Genomic DNA, 24,490 nt, shown 5'->3' with positions numbered 1-24,490 from the left:
CCATCCTGAGGACCTACTGTGCACCGGTGACACTGAGGAGCAAGGCTGCCTCTTGGGCACCCACAGCCGAGGGCACGACAAGCCAGACAGATGGGAGTGCTCGCTAGGGCCAGCACTGTTCTTAGCACTTTCTATGAGTGAACTACAGGCAGACTGCAGAGATACTGGGGTTTCCGTTCCAGGCCACCACAATAAAGCAAATATCGCAATAAAGCAAGTCAGACGAATTTTGGGTGTTCCCAGCACACATAAAAGTTACGTTTACACTGTAGTCTATTAATGTGCAATAGCATTATGTCTAAAAAAGTGTACAGGGCTTCCCTGGTGGCGCAGTGGTTGAGAATCTGCCTGCCAATGCAGGGGACACGGGTTCGAGCCCTGGTCTGGGAAGATCCCACATGCTGCGGAGCGACTAGGCCCGTGAGCCACAATAGCTGAGCCTGCGCGTCTGGAGCCTGTGCTCCGCAACAAGAGAGGCCGCAATAGTGAGAGGCCCGCGCACCGCGATGAAGAGTGGCCCCCGCTCGCCGCAACTGGAGAAAGCCCTCGCACAGAAACGAAGACCCAACACAGCCATAAATAAATAAATAAATAAATAAAATTAAAAAAAAAAAAAGTACATACCTTAATTTAAAAATACTTTATTGCAAAATATGCTAGCCATCATCTGAGCCTTCAACAAGTTGTAATCTTTTTGCTGGTGGTAAGCTCTAAATACTAAAATGTGACCCAAAGACAAGGTGAGCAAATGCTGTTGGAAATATGGCCCCGGTAGACTTGCTTGACTGACACAGAGTTGCCACAAACCTTCAATTTGTAAAAAATGCAATATCTTCGAAGCACAATAAAATGAGACGGGCCTGTAATTGAGTCCTCAGAGGTGCCCTATTCCAAATTTATAGATGAGAAGCGTGAGGCCCATGGCCGAGATGTCACTTGCCCCAGCTAACACAACCTGTACACAGTGGAGCTAGGACAGGGTGAAAAAATCTTAGGATGTTATGGGAGCTTAAAGGCAGGACATCTTGCCTCATTCAAACATTTTAGTGTTCAGCTGAGAAAACTGACATGGAGAGTGATGACTCAAGGACCCACAATTAGGCCAAAATGACTGACGTGGTACCAGACACCTTCCCCTGGGGTCATGGAGTTAAGCCAGAAACACCCCCATCACCCGCTCTGAGGCATGCCAGTGGCCTAACCATGCCAAGAAGAATGTTATGGGTTGAATTGCATCCCCCAAAAAGATTTGTTGAAGTCCTAATCCCCAATACCTCAGCATGTGACTTCGTTTGGAAATAGGGTCATTGCAGAAGTAATTAGATAAGATAGGGTCATGCTGATCCCACTACTGAGCATATACCCAGAGAAAACCATAATTCAAAAAGACACATGCACCCCAATGTTCATTGCAGCACTATTTACAATAGCCAGGTCATGGAAGCAACCTAAACGCCCATCGACAGACGAATGGATAAAGAAGATGTGGTACATATATACAATGGAATATTAGCCATAAAAAGGAACAAAACTGGGTCATTTGTAGAGACATGGATGGATCTAGAGACTGTCATACAGAGTGCTATAAGTCAGAAAGAGAAAAACAAATATCATATATTAACGCATATATGTGGAACCTAGAAAAATGGTACAGATGAACCAGTTTGCAGGGCAGAAATTGAGACACAGATGTAGAGAACAAACGTATGGACACCAAGGGGGGAAAGCCGTGGGGGGGTGGGGGGGTGGTGTGATGAATTGGGCGATTGGGATTGACATATAAACACTAATATGTATAAAATGGATAACTAATAAGAACCTGCTGTATAAAAAATAAATAAAATTAAATTTTTTTAAAAAGATAGGGTCATGCTGGAAAAGGGTGGGTCCCTAATCCAATACAACTGGTGTCTTTATAAGAATAGGAGAGAGACACAGAGAAGGCCATGTGAAGACACAGAGATGCACAGGGAGAACGCCATGTCAGTGGCTTCTGGAAACGAGGAAGCTTTCAAGATAAAGAGGTCTGGTTGGAGGGTCAGGGACAGTCCCTTCCTGGCAGCCTTGGGCAGAAGAAGAGGGTCTCAGACTTATCCTGACGGGATGATACAGTGAGGACAGCCAGCCTCGTGGTGACCTCCAGAGTGCGGGTGCTGGGTCTCCCGTCCCCACGGGGAGATGGCCCTTGGACTGGTGGGTGGGGACCAGGCAGATGGAAGGGGCCAGGTTAGCGACAGCACCAGCTTGTGGGGGGACAAGTGGGAAGGAGGCAGCTGTTAAAAACGTGCCACTGGACGTCCCTTGTGGCGCAGTGGTTAAGAATCCGCCTGCCAATGCAGGGGACACGGGTTCGAGCCCTGGTCCGGGAAGATCCCACATGCCACGGAGCAACTAAGCCCGTGCACCACAACTACTGAGCCTGCGCCCTACAGCCCACGAGCCACAACTACTGAAGCCCATGCGCCTAGAGCCCGTGCTCCGCAACAAGAGAAGTCACTGCAGTGAGAAGCCCGCGCACCGCAACGAAGAGTAGCCCCCGCTCGCCACAACTAGAGAAAGCCCACGCACAGCAACGAAGACCCAACGCAGCCAAAAATAATAAATAAATTAAAAAAAAAAAACAAACGTGCCACTGACCTAGGAATCCCACTGCAGTTGGAGAGTTCTGGGTGGGGGTGGGAGTCCTCTGGCCCCTCCCCCCAGAACCTTCAACTGTCAAGCACCATGCGAGCCACCAGCATGAGGCACTCCCCAGGTAGGCGTTGATGGGGTTTGTCCCACTCCTGTCCCTGGCAGACTAGGGCCTCCCCCCAGGGAAGGGGCTGTGTCCCCTTGAGGGTGACTCCTCCATCAGACTGGATGCTCCTGAGGCACAGGAGCTAGGCCTCTTCCTCAGCTGGTTTGGGAAAGAACGGGCCACGGATGGTCAGACCTGCAGGAGCCCAACCTCGTTGTCACCACTGAGAGTTTGAAGTCGGGGAGAGGAGAGGGACCAGCCACCGCGCTGTCACAGCCACCTGGGAAACAGGCTTGTGTGAGGGAAGCCCCCGTGGCCATGGCCGTGGCTGTTAGAGAAATAAGGGGCACCCTAGGCCCAGCCTCCAGGCTTCTTGGGAAGTGCAGGCCGAAGGGGAGACCCGAAGCCCAGTCTAGACAACATCTTCGTTTGCTCTCTGCTCTGGAAATTAAGCTGTCCCTAAATCTACAGGTCCCCAGTCTGATGGGGGAAGACAAGACATGCCCTGACTTGTCCAAAAATCGTCGCCTTGTTTTCACATATTGTCCTGGCAATCTGCGTGTCCTTCCCACAGCCAGCCTTGTCTGTCTGTCTGTCTCAGCTTGCCCATGCCCCTGGCCCTGAGACATTCTGGGAGATAACTGTGGTGAAGAGTGTGTGTGTGTGTGTGAGTCCTCCCTGCCAGCCACTGAGTCAGGAGCGCAGGCCCGGCCGACGGAGTATGCAGGACCTTAGGCAGGTTTGGAGTCAGGACAGTGACTCCTCGGCTGGGTGATGGTCCGGGGACGGAGGGCTCCCGGGAGATGAGGGAGGTGACATTTAACCCTCATCGCCTTGGTCTGCCCTCGGATGTTCTCCAATTTTCTTAGACACCAGCACCTTCTGTGGTCCTTCCAGACCCCCTGGAGAGCTCGGCATGTTCACTCCTGGGGGAAGCCGGGCAGAGGGCAGCCCCACGGTGGAAGGGCACGGAGAGTTCCCTCACCATGCGGGGTCTTGGGCCATTCACTTAGCCCAGGTTTCTCACCCTCCACACTCTTGACACTGGGGGGCAGGATAATTCTTTGTTGTAAGGTCTGTCCTGTGCACTGTGGGATGTTTAGCAGCATCCCGGCCTCTACCCACTGGATGCCAGTAGCTCCCACACCCCAGTCCCCTGTTAGGACAATGAAAAATGTCTCTAGACATCGCCAAGTGTTCCCTGGGGATGTGATCACCCCCCACCCCTCAGTGAGAACCGCTGACTTACCTTCTCTGGGCGGGCCCTGGGTTCACCCACCCAGGTCGGCTGGCAACATGGGGTGAGGACCCAGCAGTGAAACAAAACAAGTTCTGGATTCTCTTCTCTCTTAGGGATGTTCTTTGTCCTTCCTCTCAGGACCCTGTCCTTATGATCATTAAGTCCTGTGACAGAGGGGTATGCAGGGGGCTATGTGATCCTGCTAGGAGCTCAATAAATACTAACTAGTTGACCAGCCAAATCAGTGGGGAGAAGACAACTAACATTGTCTGAGCACCTATGGAACACCTGTCTTTTTCATGTATGTTGCATTATTTAATCCTGATACATACTTCAAGATAGGATATAGCAACCTCTTCATGCAAATGAGGAAACCGAGGCTCAGAGATGTAAAGCAACTTGCCCAAGGTCACACAGCTACCCACTCTGGCTTGGTGCAGCCCAGGGCACTAGCTCTGCTAAAGAGAAATAAGCTACCTCCTGACCCCTTTTCCAACACCATCCTCAACATCTCCTCCCAGCCCAGGGAAGGAGCTTAAGAAAGGCCACCTAGAGGCTGTAGTAAGATGGAAGAAGGGATGGCCCCAGACCTGCTGACCATTTGTCCTTCTCTCCAGCACAGCCTCTGCCCCTCCACCGAGGCTCCCTCCCTGAAAGGCAGTAAGGGTAATGGGTGAGAGCGTGGACCAGCCTGCCTAGGTGTGACCCTGACTCTGCTGCCAGCCAGGTGTGCAGCCTTGAGGAAGTTCAGCCTGTGTGCCTCAGTTTCTCCCTCTGAAGCAGGGAGACGATAATAATAAACCTAACTAACAGGGCTGTTGTGAGGATTCAATGAGTTAATGCACATAAAGTGTTTAGAGCCATGCAGGCATGCGCTGAGTCCTCAAACTCTGTTAACTATTATTACTTTTATAAATGCTGTGTAAGTGCTAGTTACTTTCATAACTGAGGGAGGATTCCTACTATCTTCTCATCACAAGCCACAGGCTTTAAGGACAGGATTCCAAGTCTTTCTTCAGCAAACTCACCCTAATCCTTACAGCCAATGAAATTTTCTTAGTGGGAGCCAGAAGCCTCCAGGCCTCAGGGACCCCAAGGGACCCCAGAGAGACCTCTCTGCTGTAGCCAAGACCTTTGTCATTCCCTGCACCAACACTCTGGCTTTCCTGGGCTGAGCTGAGCCCTTTTTGGTCCCCAGCCCAGGCATGGCCTGTGGACGGTGCTGGACTGGAGTCTGCAGGTCCCACCATTTACTGGGCACCTGCTAGGGGGCTCTACCTAATGGATGGGGGGTCCCAGGGATGAACCACACGCCCACCCATTCCCTTCACAGATTGTTATTGGGCCCTCTTCCTGTGGGAGAAACTGAGATACACCGACTTTCTCCCTACAGAAGCTGCCAAGAACATCCTTCAAAATATTTATTGATCACCTACTATGTACACAATACAGCAGCAGGAATACAGCAGCAAACAAAACAGACCAAAATCCCTGCCTGCGTGAGCATTCATTCTATGAGGGAGGCAACCAATAAACAGAATACATGTGGAGCTAGAGTGGAACAGGGAGTTGGGGAGCGTGGCAGGAGAGAGAAAACATAGATTTGCAAACATAGATGAAAAATTACTACTGTCTGCAGACAGTCACTCATTCATCCCCTGAAAACATTTCTGAGCGCCTGCTGGGTCAGGTGCAGTGTAAGACTGAGGGAACCCAGCAGTGGACAGGGGAGCCCACCTCTACCCTTGAGAGCTCATCACCTGGTGGGGGGGAGCAGACAGACCAGGCAGGGATGGGTGTCATAATAAAGGAGAGTGCTGGACACCAGGGCAGCCCCGACTCTGCACAGGCGTCAGAGGAGGCTTCACCAAGCAGGTGGCATTGAGTCAGGACTTTCCCAGTGGACAGATGTGTGTGTGGGATGAGGAATGATTCCAAGCAGAGGCACCGAGGCAGGAACAGTCGATGCAGCTGAAGAACAAAGGCAGCCTGTGCTCCAAGGCACTGGGCTGGTGGGTGGCAACCTGTGTGGGTTTGTCAGGCTAATAAGTGAAGGGAACGGGAGTCCTTCCTGGACCCAGGGAAGTCCCAGGAGACGCTGGTGAGGGACGGGAGAATGGGTTTGCTTGCTTGGGTAATGGGAAGAGTAAGGGGGTATCATATAAGTTCGGCCACAAATGGCCCGTGACCTCCTTAGTTGACTAGGATGGGGAGATGGCTCTGGGTCCCCAGGCCTTCCCACGGGGGAGAGCCACCTCCTTCCAGGGCAGTGTAGGGTGAAGGTCACAAGCCCAGTCTGGGGTCTGCGGTCAGGCTTAGTCCACCCCAGCCCTCACTCTGTGAACTTCGACCCACTACCGACCTCCGAGCTCCGGCTCCGGCTTCCTGTTCCGGTAACCGTGGGCACCGCGTGGCCCTCTCTCGGGGCCCTGCACAGGGCAGGCGCTCAGGACTGTCAGCTCTGCTGTTCTAACTCTTCTTGCCTGTCAGCTCGAGGGAGGACGCGTAGCTGAGACCCCCTGCTCCCACCTCTGAGGAAGGCAGCCCTCTCTGGGCCCAATCCGGTCTCACCTCTGGACAGCCCAGGAACCCCCTGCCCCCCCTCTGCAGCTGCCCCCTTCTTTTCCTCACTCTGGATTCCTCCCACACCCTGGCCCCAACTGGGCTCTGTTTAACTTAGACCACATCCTTCCTCCCTTCCCCCAAGCACTTCCTTATTCCAGAGGCAGCTGAGAATGTGGGGAGATGGGGGGGCACAGGCCCCGGGTGCCTGGGTGGGGTAGGACTGGAGATTCAGAGTGGACCTCGGCTCCTCTTGCCCCTCCTCCACGCTCTCCTCCTGGGTCCCCTGCTGGTGGCAGGGGGGAGTCAGTCCCACGGAGGGCAGACGGGTGTGGGCGGGCATAGTCAGGAAGGGTGTAAGAGGTTGCAATCCCTCTGGGGGAGGAGGGATCCTGGGTCCCCAGCCGCCAGCTGGCTCAGGACCTGTCAGCCGGCCTGACTTTGCGTCTCAGAGACCCAGCCACCCCACCCAGTGGGCCATTCCCTAACTGGACACTCCCCCGCGAGCAGCCCCTTCCCCTCTGCCCTCCTGCCCGCTGCACTCCATTATTTCCACTCTCCCCAAAAGGCAGTGTCTGTTTGCATGGTCTGGAGGTCATTTTTTTTAAACAGCTTTATTGAGCTATGACTCACATACCATACAATTCACCCATTTAAAGTGTACAATCAGTGGTTTTCACGGAGTTGTGCAACCATCACCGCAATCAATTTTAGAACCTTTTCATTCTCCCGCAAAAGAAACCCCATACCCTTTAGCCATCAACTTCCAATCCCCCAACCCTCTAAGCACTAGGCAACCATGATTATACTTCCTGTCTCTATATAGATTGGCCTGTTTGGGGCATTTTACATAATTGAAACCATACAATACGTGATCCTTTGTGACTGCTGTCTTCACTTAGCATAATGTTTTCAAGGTTCGTCCATGTCGTAACATGTCTCAGTACTTCATTTCTTTTTATTGTTGAGTAATATTCCACTGTACGTGTATTCCTCATTTTGTTTGTCCATTCATCAGCTGATGGACATTTGGGTTTTTCCCCACTTTTTGGCTATTGTGAGTGTTGCTGCTGCTATAAACATTTGTGCAGAAGTTTTTGTATGGACATATATTTTCATTTCTCTTGAGTATATATACCTAGAGGTGAAATTGCTGAATCATATGGTAATTCTGTGTTTAACTGACGGACTGCCAGACTGTTTTCCAAAGTGGCTGCACCCTTTTACATCTCCACCAGCAGTGTCCGAGGGCTCCAATTTCTCCACACCCTCACCAACACTTGTTATTACCAGTCTTTTGGATTAGAGCCATCCTAGTGGATGTGAAGTAGTATCTCACGGTGACCTTGATTTGCATTTGTCTGTTGACGAAGGATGCTGAGCAGTTTTTCATGTGATTATGGGTCATTTGTGTATCTTCTTCAGAAAAACACCTATTCAGATCCTTTGTCCATTTTTTGATTGGGTTATTTGTCTTTTTATTATTAAGTGGAGCCCGTTTTCACCAACAAGGGGATGGCGGCTCACATAAGCCAGAACCGACTCAAGGCCAAGGGCCTGGGCCAGCACCACAACGCCCAGAACTACAACAACCAGAGCTTTGAGGAGCTGCGAGCACTCTGCCTGCGGAAGGGGGAGCTGTTCAAGGACCCCTTTTTCCCCGCTGAACCCAGTTCACTGGGCTTCAAGGAACTGGGTCCCAACTCCAAACACGTGCAGAACATCAGCTGGCAGCGGCCCAGTGTGGGCACTGGGAAGGGAGGCATGGACTCATGGGGGGTGGGGGTAGTCGTGACGTCCCAGTCACTTGGATAATCTCCAATCCCCCACCGCCCTATCTTGGCTCTGTACTAGACTCCATTTCCATCAAGGCAGGGTCCGGTTCAGGACATGCTTAAGTAAAACCTCTCAGAAAACCCCTGGGAAGGTCACTCACTGACCTTTGCCATCACAGCCTACAATTAGGCCAAGTTCCCCCTGCCACCCCCATCCATGTTTCCCCTAGAACTCCAAGAGACAGCAACATTCCCCAGGGAAGTGGGAGGGAGCTTGGGAGGGGGGGTGTCCTGGGCTCTCTGAAACCTTTATTCCTTCTTTGCAGCAAATCACAAGCAATCCTCAATTCATCGTGAATGGGGTTAGCCCGACGGACATCTGCCAGGGAGTGCTCGGTGAGTGGGGGGCAAGAAAGCTGAGGGCAGGGGGTGAATTGGGGAAGAGTGCCGGGGTGTCTCCTGAGGCTGGGGGACTGGGAGCCCTGGGTTCAGACAGCTCTTCTGTGTCCCTGCTCCTCCCCTAATCCGGATTCCACCCCTACCTGCTGCCATCTGGGTCTGGGAGTAAGCAGGGTGCTATATTAGTTATCAGTTGCTCCAAGAGTCAGTGACTGAAAGCAACAACAAACATCTATCATCTCACAGTTTCTCTGGGGCAGGAATTAGGAAGTAGCATAGCCGTGTTGGTCTGGCTCAGGGTTTCTCATGAGGTTCCACAGGACCTAGAGGATCCCCTTCCAAGATGGTGCACTCACGTGGCAGGAGGCCCCAGGTCCTGGCCACATAAGCTTCTCCATAGGACGCTTGAGTGTCCACACATGGTAGCTGGCCTCCCCCTGAGTGAGCGGCCCAAGAGAGAGAACAAGGAGGAAGCCCAAATGCTTTCACCACCTGGTCTCAGGAGAAGCAGGCGGTAACCTCCCCCATGTTCTGCTGTTAAAAGCAAGCTTGCAATCCGGCCTAAGCTCAAGGAGAGGGCAATTAGGCTTCTGCTAACCACTGCAAGTGAAACGACTTCCTCAGTGGGGTATCAGGTAAAGGAGCGGCCACTCTCTCGCAGGCTCCCACGGACAGCCCCCAGAGAGAGCTTCCTCCCTAAGCCTGGTCTTATCCCCCGGTTTCCTCCAAACCCCTCATTGCATCTTAAGGAAGAAGGCCAGGGTGTGCTTCCTCTAGGGCTGAATTCTGTCCCATTTGTGGCAGAGAAGAGGGCAGGGTGTGGGTAGGGCAGAGGCCAAGGAGACAGCAGGTCCCACAGCTGCCGCTGGGGCTCACTGGGCTGGAGGGCCCAGGGTTACCGGAGGAAAAATTGCTTCTCCCTAGGTGCCCTTTCCACGATGGTGACTAGAGTATCCTTAACATTCCTCTCCCCCCTTCTGCCCCCCTCCAAGGGTTCCTCAGGCAGCCAGAAGGCCTTGGTAATCACAGAAGCTTTGCCAGTGCCCTCAGCCTCAGCCTGGCCCACGTCCCCCCTCAGGGCACCACCCTGCCCCAAGCCCCACCCGTGGTCTGAGATTCCCCAGGAGAGATGGCCACAGATGACCTCAGCCCAAGAATCCCGCCCCTGTGTCCCAGCGAGGGTACAGACTGAGCCCCTTGGGTCTCTAGTATTACGGGGCTGACAACAAGGAGAGCCGTCTTGATCACCACACCACTGTAATCATGGGGTAGAGGTGGGGGGCCATGGGGAAGGGGACTGGCCTTGTTCAAGGGACAGGAGACGATTGGCTGTCCCCCAAAGATGGCAGGTCCCAGAGGGAGGAGTAAGACCAAGGCCAAAAACTCCTTCTCCCCAAATCCCAGAACAAAAACATCCGGCTCTGATTTGTGAGTCTCTCGCCTAATAGAAAAGGTGGAGAACTCACCCCCAGAGCTGGCCCTTCTGCAGCTTCTCCCTGCTTGCTTCCTCCCTGAAGACTCCTCAGTGGGAGGGCATCTCTGTCGGGGAGGGGGCCACAGGGCAGCTCCTGCTCCTCTGCGGCTTGGACTCTGGGACCCACACACATGGGAGTGCTCAAGTGGGGAGCCCTTCTGTCTTTCCAGGGGACTGCTGGCTGCTGGCTGCCATCGGCTCCCTTACTGCGTACCCCAAACTGCTGTACCGCGTGGTGCCCAGGGGGCAGAGCTTCAAGAAAAACTATGCTGGCATCTTCCATTTTCAGGTGAAGGGCGATTTGAAAGCCAGAGTTGATTTGTGTATGAGGGGTGTGTGTGTGTGTGTGTGTGTGTGTGTGTGTGTGTGTGTGTGAGAGACAGAGAGAAAGAGAATTAGTACATGCTTTGAAGTTTACCTTTTTTCTTTCCTTTTTGAAAAAAACGACATTTATTAGGGTGGATTTTTGTCTAATTATCAGAGAAATATCCGCTCACTAAAGAAATTGTGTAAGCTAATTTTTTTAAAGCCCCCAGAGGAAATAGTTGTTATCAGTTTGTGATTCATTCTCCTCCTCCTCTTCCTCCTGCTTCTCTCTCTCTCTGTCTCTGTCTCTTTCTCTCGGTAGATACACTCACATATGTATATGCACGTATACGTGTGTGTATGTGCATGTGCGCATATGACACTGGGAGTTTCTGTCATGTAATTTTTGTAATCTGCTCTTCAAATTATTCAACATGTGGACAAATTCCTCATGTCATAAAAATATTACTGAAAGTCACAAGAGTTTTTAAAACCTCAGAAGTCCTAAAGTCCAGCCAAGGTCAAAAGGTGGGTGGGTCCCTCTGGAGGCCATGGCAGAACCTGGAGGTGAGGCTGGGGGGAGGTTCAAACCTTTCACTGCCTTTCTTTGGCGGCGGCGGCGGCAGCGGCGGCGGCGGAGGGGCGGGGGGGCCCTCTGTTACTGGTGTGTCACTGAACCTGACACCAGGAGGCGCTCGTGTAACAGAGTCTTCATGCAAGAAGGGGGGAGAATGTGCGCGCGCGCGCGCATGCGCGCATGTATGTGTGTATGAGCTCGGAAGGGGTCCTGGGGCATACAGATGCCCCACGCCCCGCTGAGACCCACCTTGCCGCCCGCAGATTTGGCAGTTTGGGCAGTGGGTGGACGTGGTGGTGGATGACCGGCTGCCCACAAAGAATGGCAAGCTGGTGTTCGTGCACTCAGCCGAGTGCACCGAGTTCTGGAGTGCCCTGCTGGAGAAGGCGTACGCCAAGTGAGTGCCCCAGCCTGGCGATTCGCCTGGCCTCCAAGCTTGCCCTGACAGTTGGCAGTGACGGGGGGTAGGGGAGCAACTGGAATCAGGGGAAGAGGCAAGGGGACGGCAGGGCATCCCTCCCTTCCCTCACCGCACCCTCTGAGGTCCAAGCTCACAACTGCATCCCAGAGCCCAGACGGTGCCCTCTCTGTGCCCACAGGCTGAACGGATCCTATGAAGCCCTGTCTGGGGGCAGCACGGTGGAGGGCTTTGAGGACTTCACGGGGGGCGTGACCCAGAGCCTCCAACTCCAGAAGCCCCCTCCGAACCTGCTGAGGATGCTTAGAAAGGCCATAGAGCGATCCTCCCTCATGGGGTGCTCCATCGAAGTAAGCCATGCTTGGTCCTGCTTCAGGGCCTTTGCACCTCCTGTTGCTTTCACCTAGAAAGTTCTTTCTCCAAATACCTGCATAACTAGCTCCTTCTCATTCATTTTTTAGTTCAAATGGCCCTTCCTCAGGCTAGCCTTCCCTGCTTCCCAATCTAAATTAGCCGCTCCTGCCCCCCATTTCCTCTCTACTTTGTTTTGATTTTCTCCCCAACATTTATCATGATCAGAAACTGTCTTACTTATCGACGTGTATATTCACAACCAATCTTCTCCAGACAGTTTTCATATTCCATGAAAACTCATTCACTGCTGGGTCCTGGGACTTAAGATGGTACTTGGCATGCAATAGATACCCAACACATATTTGTTCAAATAAATAAATGAACCCAGAGTGCTCCTGTAAGACCCAGAAATTGTATTCTTGGGCATTTATCCCAGAGAAATGAAGACTTATGTCCACACAAAAGCCTGTACCCAAGTGTTCAAAGCAGCTCTATTCATAATAACCAGAACTTGGAAACAACTTAGATATCTTTCAAAGGGTGAATAGTTTAACAGGTGCATACATACCAGGGGATACTACTCAGCAATAAGAAGAGATGAACTATTGACACACAGAACAACTTGGATGAATCTCAAGGAAATTATGCTGAATGGAAAAAGCCAATCCCAAAAGATTCCATACTGTATGATTCCGTTTATATGACAGTCTTGAAATGACAAAATTTTTTAAAATGGAGAACAGATTAGGAGTTATCAGAGGTTAGGGAAGAGGGTCATAAGAGGTGGATGTTGGTTATAAAAGGGCAACACGAGGGATGCTACTGGTGATGGAAATGTTCTATATTGTGACGATGGTGGTGGATACAGAAAACTACACATATGATAACAATGCATAAAACATACACAAATGAGTACTAGTAAACGTGGAGACATCCGTATAAGATTGACTAATTGTGTCAACATCTTCATCCTGGTTTTGATATTGTGCTATAGGGAATTCCCTGGCAGTCCAGTGGTTAGGACTCTGCACTTCCACTGCAGGGGGCAAGGGTTCGATCCCTCGTTGGGAATCTAAGATCCTGCATGCTGCGTGGCATGGCCAAAAAAAGAAAAAACATGATATTGTGCTATAGTTTTGCAAGATGTTACCACTGGGGGATACTGGATATGGGGTGCACGGATCTCTCTGTATTATTTCTTAAAACTGCATGTGAGGGAGTTCCCTGGTGGTCCAGTGGGTGAGACTCCGGGCTCCCAATGCAGGGGCCCGGGCTCAACCCCTGGTCAGGGAACTAGATCCTGCCTGCTGCAACTAAAAGATCCCCCATGCCACAACTGAAAAAACAAACCCCAAAAAACAAAGAAACCTGCGTGTGAGTCTACAATCATTTGAAAATACAAAGTTTAATTTTAAAAAAATGAACCCAGAGAGTTGTCACCTCTCTTCAGGTGCCCCCATCCCTCTCACCAGACCTTGAGTTCCTTTCCTTCCTCTCTGTTCTGTGTAGATCAACAGCCAAAGTGACTTGGAGTCGTTGACGCAGAGGATGCTGGTGAGAGGACATGCTTACTCAGTGACCGGCCTTCAGGATGTGAGTCTGACCACTACACCCCACCCAGAGGGACAGGAAAAGGAGAACTTCTGTGACCCTACACTCCTAACCTTTGCCCACAACCCACCCAGGTCCTGTACCGCGGCAGGATGGAAACACTGATTCGGGTCCGGAATCCCTGGGGCCGGATTGAGTGGAATGGAGCCTGGAGTGACAAGTAGGTGCCCCGACCAGCACTCTGGGGGGAGGGGCAGAGCACAGAGCAGGCCCACGAACAAGGCCATGCCACAGAGGGACCGACTGGCATCCGGTCACCTGCGCCCAGTGTGAGCCCTTCCCCTCTAGATTCTCCATCTAACCAGGACCCCCAGTAGGCAGACGTTCAGGGGTAAGGGCATCCCTGGGGGAGGACCGAGGTGCCTCCCGACCCCCTGCCCCTCCACTGCCTGTCTCTGCTCCAGTGCCAAGGAGTGGGAAGAGGTGGCCCCAGACGTCCAGAGGCAGCTGCTGCACAGGAAGGAGGACGGGGAGTTCTGGTCAGCGCCGCTTGAGAAGGACCACCTTCTGTCCCCACACCCAGTCCCTTCATCTCTCCTGCCACTGTCCCGCCTGTGCCTTGGATGGGGAGGCTCTGGCGGGGCGCCTACAGGTGTGGGTGTGCTGCTGATGGGCTCTGGCCACCCCTCCACCACAGGATGTCCTACCAAGATTTCCTGGACAACTTCACCCTCCTGGAAATCTGCAACCTGATACCCGACACGCTTTGTGGGGACTACAAGAGGTGTTGGCACACCACCTTCTACGAGGGCAGCTGGAGGAGGGGCAGCACTGCAGGGGGCTGCCGGAGCTACACTGGTGGGCGAGGGGACTCAGGGGAGCAGGGAGCAAGGGATGGGCCACTGACTCACCGCACACCTGGGCCCCGTTGAGGAGGCGGGCACTTGGCTGGGAAGCCCGTCCACCCTGGGAAGGGCAGGGCCAACCTGACCTGCTTCCTCCACAGACACATTCTGGACCAACCCACAGTTTAAGATCTCTCTCCCCGAGGAGGATGATGCCCCAGAGGACGACGAAGCCGTCTGCACCTGCCTGGTGGCCCTGATGCAGAAGAACTGGAGGCGGGCACGGCCCCAGGGAGCCCAGCTGCAGACCATCGGCTTTGTCATCTACTCTGTGCGTGCCCAGCTGGTCCCCCAGCCACTCTTGCTCTCCCCATGGCCTCACCCCTGGGACCACTGCCCACCCCACCCCACCACCTGCCCCGGGACCAGGACACCCTCCAACCGCCTCCACACCCCTGGCTCTTTCTTTTTTCCTTTTTTTAAAAATTGGAATATAGTTGATTTACAGGGTTTATCAGTTGTACTTATACATATATCCGCTTTTTTTTTTAAGATTCTTTTCCCGTATAGGTCATTACAGAGTATTGAGTAGTTTTCCCTGTGCTATACAGTAGGTCCTTATTAGTTATCTATTTTTTTAATTTTTTAAAAAAATTTGTTTATTTATTTATCTATTTTTGGCTGCATTGGGTCTTTGTTGCTGCACACTGGCTTTCTCTAGTTGCGGTGAGCAGGGGCTACTCTTCCTTGCGGTGCACAGGCTTCTCATTGCGGTGGCTTCTCTTGTTGTGGAGCACGGGCTCTAGGCGCGCGGGCTTCAGTAGTTGTGGCACGCGGGCTCAGTAGTTGTGGCTTGCGGGGTCTAGAGCGCGGGCTCAATAGTTGTGGCACACGGGCTTAGTTGCTCCGCGGCGTGTGGGATCCTCCCGGACCAGGGCTCGAACCCGTGTCCCCTGCATTGGCAGGCGGATTCTTAACCACTGTGCCACCAGGGAAGTCCTAGTTATCTATTTTATATATAGTAGTGTGTATATGTCAATCCCAATCTCCCAATTTAATCCTCACCGCCCATCTCGGCCCTGTCTCTTTCTGGAGTGGTGCTTTGCGCTTTTGAGGCAGGGCTGGAAGTTTTCTTTTCAGATTTTTAAAATCTAAAACACTTAGGGAGCACTTCCTCTGTGCCAGGCATTGTTCCAAAGGCGTTTTGAATAGTAACGCCTTTAATGAAGAGGAAGGCGATTGGGAACCAGAGAGGTGAGGTCACTTGTCCAAACTCACACCAGTTCCCACACACTCGGAGATTTCTCCACGGCCCCCAAGCCTCCCCACAGCTGCCCCACCAAGAGCATGGACTCCGGCCGAGAGAAACTCCTGACAAGCATTTCCCAAACGGTGCTTTGCAAAATCCTAGAAATGCCCGTTTGTCCATTCATTTACATAGTCAGTGATATTCATGGAGCACCTACTGCAAGCCAGGCCCCAGTCAGTCTCCAGAGGTTCAATCGTGAACAAAAGCAGACACGAGCCTTGCACTCCTCCTAGGCTGTGAGTCCCCCAGGTTAACAGACACAGCTGAAGCCATTTCCAAGGTTAGACACAGCCCTGCCAGGAAAGGCTGTATTCTCTACCCCAACCCAGAGCTCCATGGGGCCATCAGTATATTAAAGGTTCTGGTCATCCCTGGAGGAGAGCAACCTATTTATCTTGGTTTAGCTCACCTTTTTTACAACCTTCTATGTGCTCATTCCTCGGTTTCAATAATCCCCTATTAACTTCCTGCAAGACATGAGCGCTCCATGGAAAATGCTCTCTTAGTTTTTTATCCCAGCTCTTCAACTGTTCAGCAGTGTGAGATTGGGCAAGTTATCTCACCTCTGGGGGATTCTGTTTCCCATCCTTAACCTGCAGTGGTAAAAATCTCCCCTTGGCAAAACTTTGTGTAAACCGTACTTTGCCATCCAAAGCAGAAGGGTTATTTTTTTTTTTATTGGGGTGTAGTTGTTTTACAATGTTGTGTTAGTTTCTACCGTACAGCGAAGTAGAGTTCCCTGTGCTATACAGTACGTTCTCATTAGTTATCTGTTTTATACATATTAGTGTATATATGTCAATCCCAATATCCCAATTCATCCCCCCCCCCTTTCCCCCCTTGGTATCCATACGTTTGTTCTCTACGTCTGTGTCTCTATTTCTGCCTTGCAAACTGGTTCATCTGTACCATTTTTCTAGATTCAAAGCGGAAGTGTTATTAATGCTGGGACTTTTAGCTCTTAGAGCCCACGCCCCTCCCCACTACCAGCGTCCCAGTGCCCTTAGCACCCCCCAACACACACACACCTGGCTTCCACAGGCCTGAGCCCCTTCACCATCCTGGGGATCTGACCCTCCTCTCTCTTCCCTTCCCAGGTCCCAAAGGAGGTACAGAAGACGTGGGGCTTGATCCTGGGCAGACATCCACCCTGCTCCTGGCATGTGGATGGGCAAGGGGTGGAATTTGGCGAAGGGTTCTGGGGCCCACTGGGTCAGGGTTCCGGCCCCCTTGGGCCCTGAGTGAGGGTCAGGGAAGGAAACGACCACACTGGGGTTACCTGCCAGATGGGCAGGGTCCAGGCCCTCCCTAGCCCTGCCCAGCCGGGCATCACCGTGGGGGTCCCTCCCTCCCTGCCCTCCCCTGTGGGCCCAGTACCCACCTCCAGGGCACGTACAGTTTCAGAACCTCCAGGACGTCCACTTGAAAAAGAACTTCTTTGTGAAGTATCAGGACCTGGGCTTCTCAGAGATCTTCACCAACTCACGGGAGGTGAGCAGCCACCTCCGGCTGCCTCCGGGGGAATACATCATCATTCCCTCCACCTTTGAGCCGCACAAGGATGCTGACTTCCTGCTCCGGGTCTTCACGGAGAAGCACAGCGAGTCCTGGTGAGGGGCCCCACCTCACTGCTCCAAGGCCACCTGCCCCAGAGCTGTAAGATTCAAGCTCAGGGTACAGTCAGCTGGTTCCCCCCGCCCCCGTCCCTATTTTACAGTCAGGGAAACTTAGGCATGAGGCAGGGAAGTCCCAGGTAGTAACAGAGCCAGAATCAGAAGCCAGATCCCACGGAGCCCGTTCCGTATTGCTGCAGACACATGACATGACCTCCCTGACCATCCCACTGGAATCCCTGTCTCCCTGACCCCTGCTCACTCCGAGCCTTCATCCACCTCTGCCCAGGGAACTGGATGAAGCCAACTTCGCTGAGCTTCTCCAAGAGGTGAGGGGAGGCTGTGTGGGGTGGGATTTGGGGGCAGCATGTAGGGGTGTGGAAGAACTTTCTGGACTGTTTCCCTCTCCCACTCCTTTCCCTCCAGGAGAACATCTCTGAGAATGACATAGACCAGGACTTCATACGTTTGTTTCACATAGTGGCAGGTGGAGAGGTGAGAGGCAGAGGGCTGGGAGATTGAAAGGAGGTGGTTTGGGGCTGAAGGGGCCAGAGCGGGGGTTTATGGTCCCCCTTCCTAGGACAAGGAGGTGGGCATGTATGAGCTACAGAAGCTGCTCAACAAGGTGGTCTCCAAAGGTGAGTCTTCCATCCCCCACTCACAACCCTTCCCACCAACCTTAATCACCCCCACCCCTCCCCCCAACCCCGACCACACCCTGCTCATCCCTCCCCTTCTTCCTGCCCCTTCCCTCCCTCACAGTCAAAAACCTCAAAACCAAGGGTTTCAGCCTGGACGTGTGCCGCTGTATGGTCAACCTCTTGGATGTATCTTCCTGTCCAGTGGGCAGTCCTGTCCAGTGCTCTCCAGCCCCAGCCCCCTACCCCTGAGCCTGGCCCCAAGGTGGCCACCTCTCTGACCAGCCATGCCCTCCTTCCGGATGGGGATTAGGCGCTGGAGTAACAAAAGATGCCAGTTCTTCCGGCTGTTACCATGATTACCATACAGGCCCCTTCCGTCTTGTGCCCTACCTCGGTGAGTCCCTCTGCTTCCCAGCCCCCAGGATGCCCTCCCCACCCTCTCCTCTTATATCCTTGACTACCTCCCAGAAAGATGGCTCTGGCAAACTGGGGCTTCAGGAGTTCCAGATCCTGTGGAGAAAAATCAAGAAATGGACGGTAAAGGGCACTGAGGGGGCAGTTTATGGAGGTAAGAAAGAGAGGTCCTCCAGAGGGATGAGGACTAGTGAGGATGGAGCTGGAACAGGAGCCCCTGACTAGACACACACACACACACACACACACCCCCCCAAGGATGGAGCCGTTGATGTGTTGGCGTATTAACTAGTCAAAATATTCAATAACCAGCACAGTCCAGGTATCAGCCATCGTAAAGGATACAGGCAGAGAGCCCTGGGCAGGGTGCCAGGAACTAACCCCACAGTCACCAGGTGATAGGAATACTGGCGCTCAGGGGGTGGGCCAGCGTAGGGGGCCCCTGGGGTCTTGGGTAGCAGTCGTGAAGCATTTCATCACTTCAGCCACTGTGCCATGCACACGGCCCTACCACATCTGTCTTGTCCCTTCAGGACATCTTCCGAGAGTGTGACCAGGACCACTCAGGCACCTTGAACTCCTATGAGATGCGCTTGGCAATTGAGAAAGCAGGTGGCCAGGGGCAGGAGAGGGCTTTGGGACAGGGACGGGGGAGGCAGCAGCGGCCAGAGGGCTGGACTCTCCCCCTCCACACTCCTCTCTCTCCCAGGCATCAAACTGAATAACAAGGTGACACAGGTGTTGGTGGCCAGGTATGCAAATGACGAAATGATCATGGACTTTGACAGCTTCATCAGCTGTTTCCTGAGGCTGAAGGCCATGTTCAGTGAGTCAGGCACCTGCCCACTCCCCACCCTGGGCCAGGGGACCGCAGGCCTTCTCCCACATACCCATACAAAGAGCACTGCTCCAGAACCACTCCCCTGCACCGGGCACAGATGATCTGGGTTCAAACCCCAGCTCCACCACTTGCTGGCTCTGTTGCCTGGAGCAAGTCACTTTATCTCTCTGTGCCTCTGTTGCCTTACCTATAAATATAGATAACAGTACAGCCTGCATAGAATGGAGGCAGAGATTAAATGAGATAGTATTTGGAGAGTACTCAGAACAGGCCCTGGTTCAGAGCAAGGCTGTAGGAGTCCTTACCATTAATTCCCTGCTGGGCTGGGGGTTTGGCTGGGAAGAGGGAAGGAACAGCTTCTTACACCCTTTCTGACATCCTCCCTAGTCGGGAAGGGGTCTTGCAGACCACTGACTCAGCTCCCAACCCTTCTCCCTTGCCTCCTCCTCGAAACAGCGTACTTTCTAACCATGGACCCTAACAATACTGGCCAGATTTGCTTGAACCTGAACCAGGTACATGGAAAGGATCCTCAGGCACGCGCCCCCACCCCCACCCCCCGCCGCGGCTCCACTGGCCCTTCCCTTTCCCCAGACATCATGCCCCACCACCACCTCGCCCATCCTCTGATGTTCTTCTTGCCCCACAGTGGCTGCAGATAACCATGTGGGGTTAGTCACTGCGGGAGCCTGGCTTCCTACCGCCATCAACACCGCCCCCCGCCCCGCCCCGCCCCGCCCCGCCCCGCCCCGCCCCCCGCCGGGTTCTGGCCTGGGAGGCGGGGTGCTCCTTGTGGCGCTCAACTCTGCGGTCTCTGCTGATGGAAGGGCCGAGATGCTTATTCCAGCAGCGGGACTTCCAGGCCCACCCTCCCAGCGCAAAGTGTTTTTCTTTTACCCCAGCCAGGCTTCTGGTGGCTGGATTTACCCCACAGTCTCCCTCCCTCTCTGAGTACATTTCACTAAAGATTAAGTGACACTTCTGCGGTGTCCCCGGCTGGGGAGGCTGTCCACGTTTCCTACCCTGCTCGCGCTGGCCTGTTTCATGGCTCCTCCCTTCTCCCCCTCACTCAAGGGCATTATTATAATGAACAACACATGCCACAGGCTTCTGTGTCTCTGTGTTTCTATGCCAGGAAAAGACTGGCAGGGGTGTAAGTCATTTTCTCAGTACCAAAGAGGGGGGGACCCAGGAGCTCTCAGTTGGGGTGATACCACGCCCTGTCCAGGGAGCATTTGGAAATGTGTGGTTCTCACAGAAGCTAGAGGGCGCTATTGTCATTTATGGGCAGCGGCTGGGATGCTAAAGGCATGAGTCCCTGTCTGTGAACTGTACACAGCGGTACCCAGAGCAGCATCCGAGGGGAGGGCTGAGCCGCAGGACCCAGAACCGCCCCTCCCATCTCCTTCCTCAAACTGGAGTCTCCAAAGGTGACACTGCTGGTCTCTCAAAAGTCAAAAATCCTGCACCGGCAGGAGTCAGCCAGTCATAGAAAGGAACTGACCCTCTTGGATGTGTGACTGGGAGGGGTGGGGGACAGTGGCCGCAGGTGAGTTCATTCCTGCCTTAAAGGTGTTCAGATTCAAATCATTCTTACTGTTAAAAAACTGCTGACTGCCAGGCTATTGTCCTCACCGGAAGGGTGGAGGGATCCTTGGTTCACCAGTCCTTGACCTTGGAGTCTCTGCCTCAGACGCCCCCTGCTTCCAGCCCCCAGCCCCCAGCCTCCTGCTGCAGTGGGAAGACTGAGACCACCAGCAGTGCCCCCCAACTGCACTTCTCCTGTCCTTCCAGATCGCTCCGTGGCTTCCCCCTCTGGGGAACTGTGCCTGCGAGCTTTTCAGCCTCTTGCATACAGACCGCCTTCAAATTCCCTTAGCTTAGGGTCGAATGAATCTAAACCCCAAAAGAATTGGAATCCTTCCTGGGTCTGTGTACTTTCAGCTTCCCAGGGTAGCTAGCTTCGTTTCCTCCTGCAGTAAGGACTCAAAGACTTCCTTCTATTTGCACTAAACACGCCCATTCCTCTTATGCTTGGGGGGTGGGGGGCTTCCAGTCTTCCTGGATCTGGTGACTGATTCCCTGCACCAGCCCTGCCCCCTGCCTCCTCTGTGACAACTGCTCATCACTGTCACTCCATTGCCTCCCGCACCACCTCCCGAGGAATCATTTCCAGCCCTGCCACTCTCTTCTCCCATCCTCTCCCCTCTGCATTCTTGTCTGAGAGAGAAGGTCACACTCTGTTAATGAGGGTCTTAAGACTGATTCCTCCACCCGTGTTTTCTACCACCACCTTTTCTCCTCAGAGCAGCGAAGGAGCAAAGGTCCCTGGGTGGGTCAGGGATCCTTTGGGAGAGGCCGGAAAACTAGCAGGTCCTTTGAGTTTTGAGAGAACCTGGCAGTGCCCAGTTGGTTCTGGGGAGCCCAGCAAGATGCTGACCCCACCCCATCCTTGTCCCTTGCCCTAGCGGAAGATGCTGCCAACTTCTGGCTGGATGGCCTTGGGCAAATTATTTTATTTCTCTGTAACAGGGTTTCCTTTTTCTCATCTGTCAGTTGGGGGTGACAGGGAATTCCCTGGTGGCCTAAAGGTTAGGATTCTGGGCTTTCACTACCATGGCCCAGGTTCAAGCCCTGGTCGGGGAACTGAGATGTCCCGCAAGCCGTGTGGCTCGGCCAAAAAAAAATGGCGGTGACAGTGCCTGTCTCAGGGCTGCTGTATGGACGACTGAGGTTATGAGGGTGAAGTACTGTGCTTCCCACAGATGGTAAACTCATTACTGTTACCTAAAAATTGGGTTCCCCTCTTGGTGGGTGTCAAGCCAAAAGACACAACCAAGCCAAAGAGCAGGAGAAGGAAGGATTTATTACTTGCAGCAAGTAAGGAGAACACTGGAGATCTTTCCCAAAGCAGTGTCTCCCCAACAGCCAAATTAGGGACGTTCTAAACTAAGAGTACATGCATATTCATGACGGGGCTTGAGCAGAGGAGAATTCAGCATGGAATTGGGGCAAAAGTCAACAGAGGCCAAGCTTCAGTTGACTGAAGTCACAAGGGCCAGAAAAGGTCAACATCACCATCTCTTAGGTTCCAGTCAAGCTGGTGGTTGAGCACTTCAGGCTAATCTTTACCACTGAACCAGAATTGGGAGTCTTTACAACTGATTTATTATCTTTGCCATTCTTACTTCTCTTGCCTAAGTCATTTTGTTCTTCTGTTCCCTTACGATCATTATTATTGAGACCTGTTCAAGGGCAAGCATTGTGGCCAGGCTTAGATCACAAAACGGTTTAGGCTTAAATGGCTTCTCTTACGTCAAAAAACTATATCTGGGGACTTCCCTGGTGGTCCGGTGGGTAAGACTCCGCGCTCCCATTGCAGGGGGCCCGGGTTCGATCCCTGGTCGGGGAACTAGATCCTGCATGCATGCCGCAACTAAGAAGTCTGCACGCTGCAACTAAAAGGTCCCGCGTGCCAAAATAAGATCCTGTGCAGCCAAAATAAATAAATAAATGAATAAAAATAAAATCTTAAAAAAAAAAAACTATATCTGGATCCCCCTACCCTTTCTGCTTATATCGTCACCACACTTAGCAGAGCCCCATATATAGTTTGTGCTCTGAACAATTAAAAGGGGCATCATTCACCCAGATTATGATGTGAGGGGCATCCCCAGAATTTTAGCACATGACTGCCCTGTATTGGAAAAGTGAGATGAACTAGCATACATTTAATAAACATATCTAATTCATGCATGCATCCAACATGTATGCAAACATGCCTACATCACATTCCTCCACATCCAAACTCTAAAACAAAAGTTCCCCCCAGCTACAGCCAGGCCTGGCTGCTCCCTCCTCCTGCCTGTCAAGTCTGCTCTCTGCACACACACCCTCACCAGCCCCTTCTGACTCAACCTTGTTCAACTTCACTTGCCTCCTTCCCCAGCCTAATGCTTGGGAGACCTTTCCCATGACATCTTTGCCATCTCCCAGTGGTGTGTAGCCACATTTTCTGCTCTTTTCTTCTGGTCCTCAGCATGCGGCACTTCCTCTGTTCACAGAGGTGGGGTTTTGCTGGGGAAGGGCACTAGACCATGCTGCCTGCACCCTGCACAACACAAGCTGGGTGCCCTTGACTGAGGTCACATGGTAATCTAGAGTTCACCTCTGGATGACTCACTGCCACTCTCCACAGCAGCTGCCCCCGTTTCCTTTAGACCCCTCTCTACACCCTCCAACTGCACTGCAAAGATGAGGCCACATCAGGGAAGAGGTCCCTTGGAATAGATAGCTCCAGAGCTTCTTCGTCCTCTGATCTCTGAGAAAGTGGGGTCAAAATGTGCCAGAAATCTTGCCATTTGCAACAAGATGGATGGACCTTGAGGGCACTATGCTAAATGAAATAACTCAGACAGAGAAAGACAAACACTCTATGATCTCACAAGTGGAATCTAAAAAAAAATTTTTAATAATTTAAAAACAACTCATAGATACAGAGAACAGATTGGTGGTTGCCAGAGGTGGCGGTGAGGGCTGAGTGGAATATGTGAAAGTGGTCAAAAGGAACAAACTTCCAGTGATAAGTCATGGGGGGAATTCCCTGGCAGTCCAGTGGTTAGAATTTCATGCTTCCACTGCCGTGGGCCTGGGTTCAATCCCTGCTCAAGGAACTAAGATCCCACAAGCTGCGTGGTGTGGCCAAAAACAACAACAAAAAAAGAAGTCATGGGGATGTGTATGGCACAGTTGGCTATAGTTAATAATACTGTGTTGCATATTTGAAAGTGGCTAAGGCTGTAGATCTTAAAAGTTCTCATCACAAGAAAAATGAGAAGGAAATGTCTGAATCTAGGACTGGGGCAAGAAATATACAGGATGAACCTGGAGCATCTTGTAGTGCCAGAAAGTATGGAAATGCTAAAAAAAAAAAAAAGTAGCAAAAACAAAAAGCACGATGAGAGTATGTCAAAGGTGGAGTGTAATTCCCCATCCCTTAAGTGTGGGTAGCACATAGTGACTTCCTTCCAAAGAGGACAGTGTGGAAATCGAGAGAAAAGAGTAGCTTCAAGACAGAGAAACCTGGGAATTCCCTGGTGGTCCAGTGCTTAGGACTCCGCAAGCAGTGAAAGCTGAGAGCCCGAGTCCAATCCCTGGTCAGGGAACTAAGGTCCTACAAGCTGCGTGGTGTGGCCAAAAAAAAAAAAGTAGAGAAACCTGACAAACACGACTTCAGGCAGGTGATCAAGGTTAACACAACAGAGATAAACCATGTGGATAGAATATACCCTTGATATGATGTGATGAGAATGGCATTTTACTTCTGTGGTTTCCTTCCCCCAAACCCCAAACTCCAGTCTAATCCTAAGAAAAACATCAGACAGGTCCCACTTGAGGGACATTATACATAACTCCTGACCAATACTCCTCAAAA

General features: G+C 52.3%; 1 protein-coding gene across 1 annotated transcript; it reads left to right on the top strand.

Moving 5' to 3' along the window:
- The first annotated feature begins 8,054 nt into the window (after window positions 1-8,054).
- Window positions 8,055-20,153, top strand: CAPN11 (calpain 11). Its single transcript, XM_061197437.1, has 21 exons — window positions 8,055-8,282; window positions 8,641-8,710; window positions 10,358-10,476; window positions 11,334-11,467; window positions 11,670-11,838; window positions 13,352-13,435; window positions 13,528-13,613; window positions 13,858-13,932; window positions 14,091-14,251; window positions 14,400-14,569; window positions 16,645-16,656; window positions 16,946-17,157; window positions 17,450-17,489; window positions 17,587-17,655; window positions 17,741-17,798; window positions 17,923-17,987; window positions 18,270-18,338; window positions 18,749-18,827; window positions 18,925-19,041; window positions 19,513-19,571; window positions 19,706-20,153. The coding sequence occupies exons 1-21, from the start codon at window positions 8,055-8,057 to the stop codon at window positions 19,730-19,732; spliced, it is 2,103 nt and encodes a 700-aa protein (XP_061053420.1). The 3' UTR covers window positions 19,733-20,153.
- The last annotated feature ends 4,337 nt before the right edge of the window (window positions 20,154-24,490 follow it).

Source organism: Eubalaena glacialis, chromosome 7 (genome assembly GCF_028564815.1).
Source record: "Eubalaena glacialis isolate mEubGla1 chromosome 7, mEubGla1.1.hap2.+ XY, whole genome shotgun sequence".
Classification (NCBI taxonomy): domain Eukaryota; kingdom Metazoa; phylum Chordata; class Mammalia; order Artiodactyla; family Balaenidae; genus Eubalaena; species Eubalaena glacialis.
Note: the sequence above shows the minus strand (reverse complement) of the source record. Positions and strands in the feature narration are given on the sequence as shown.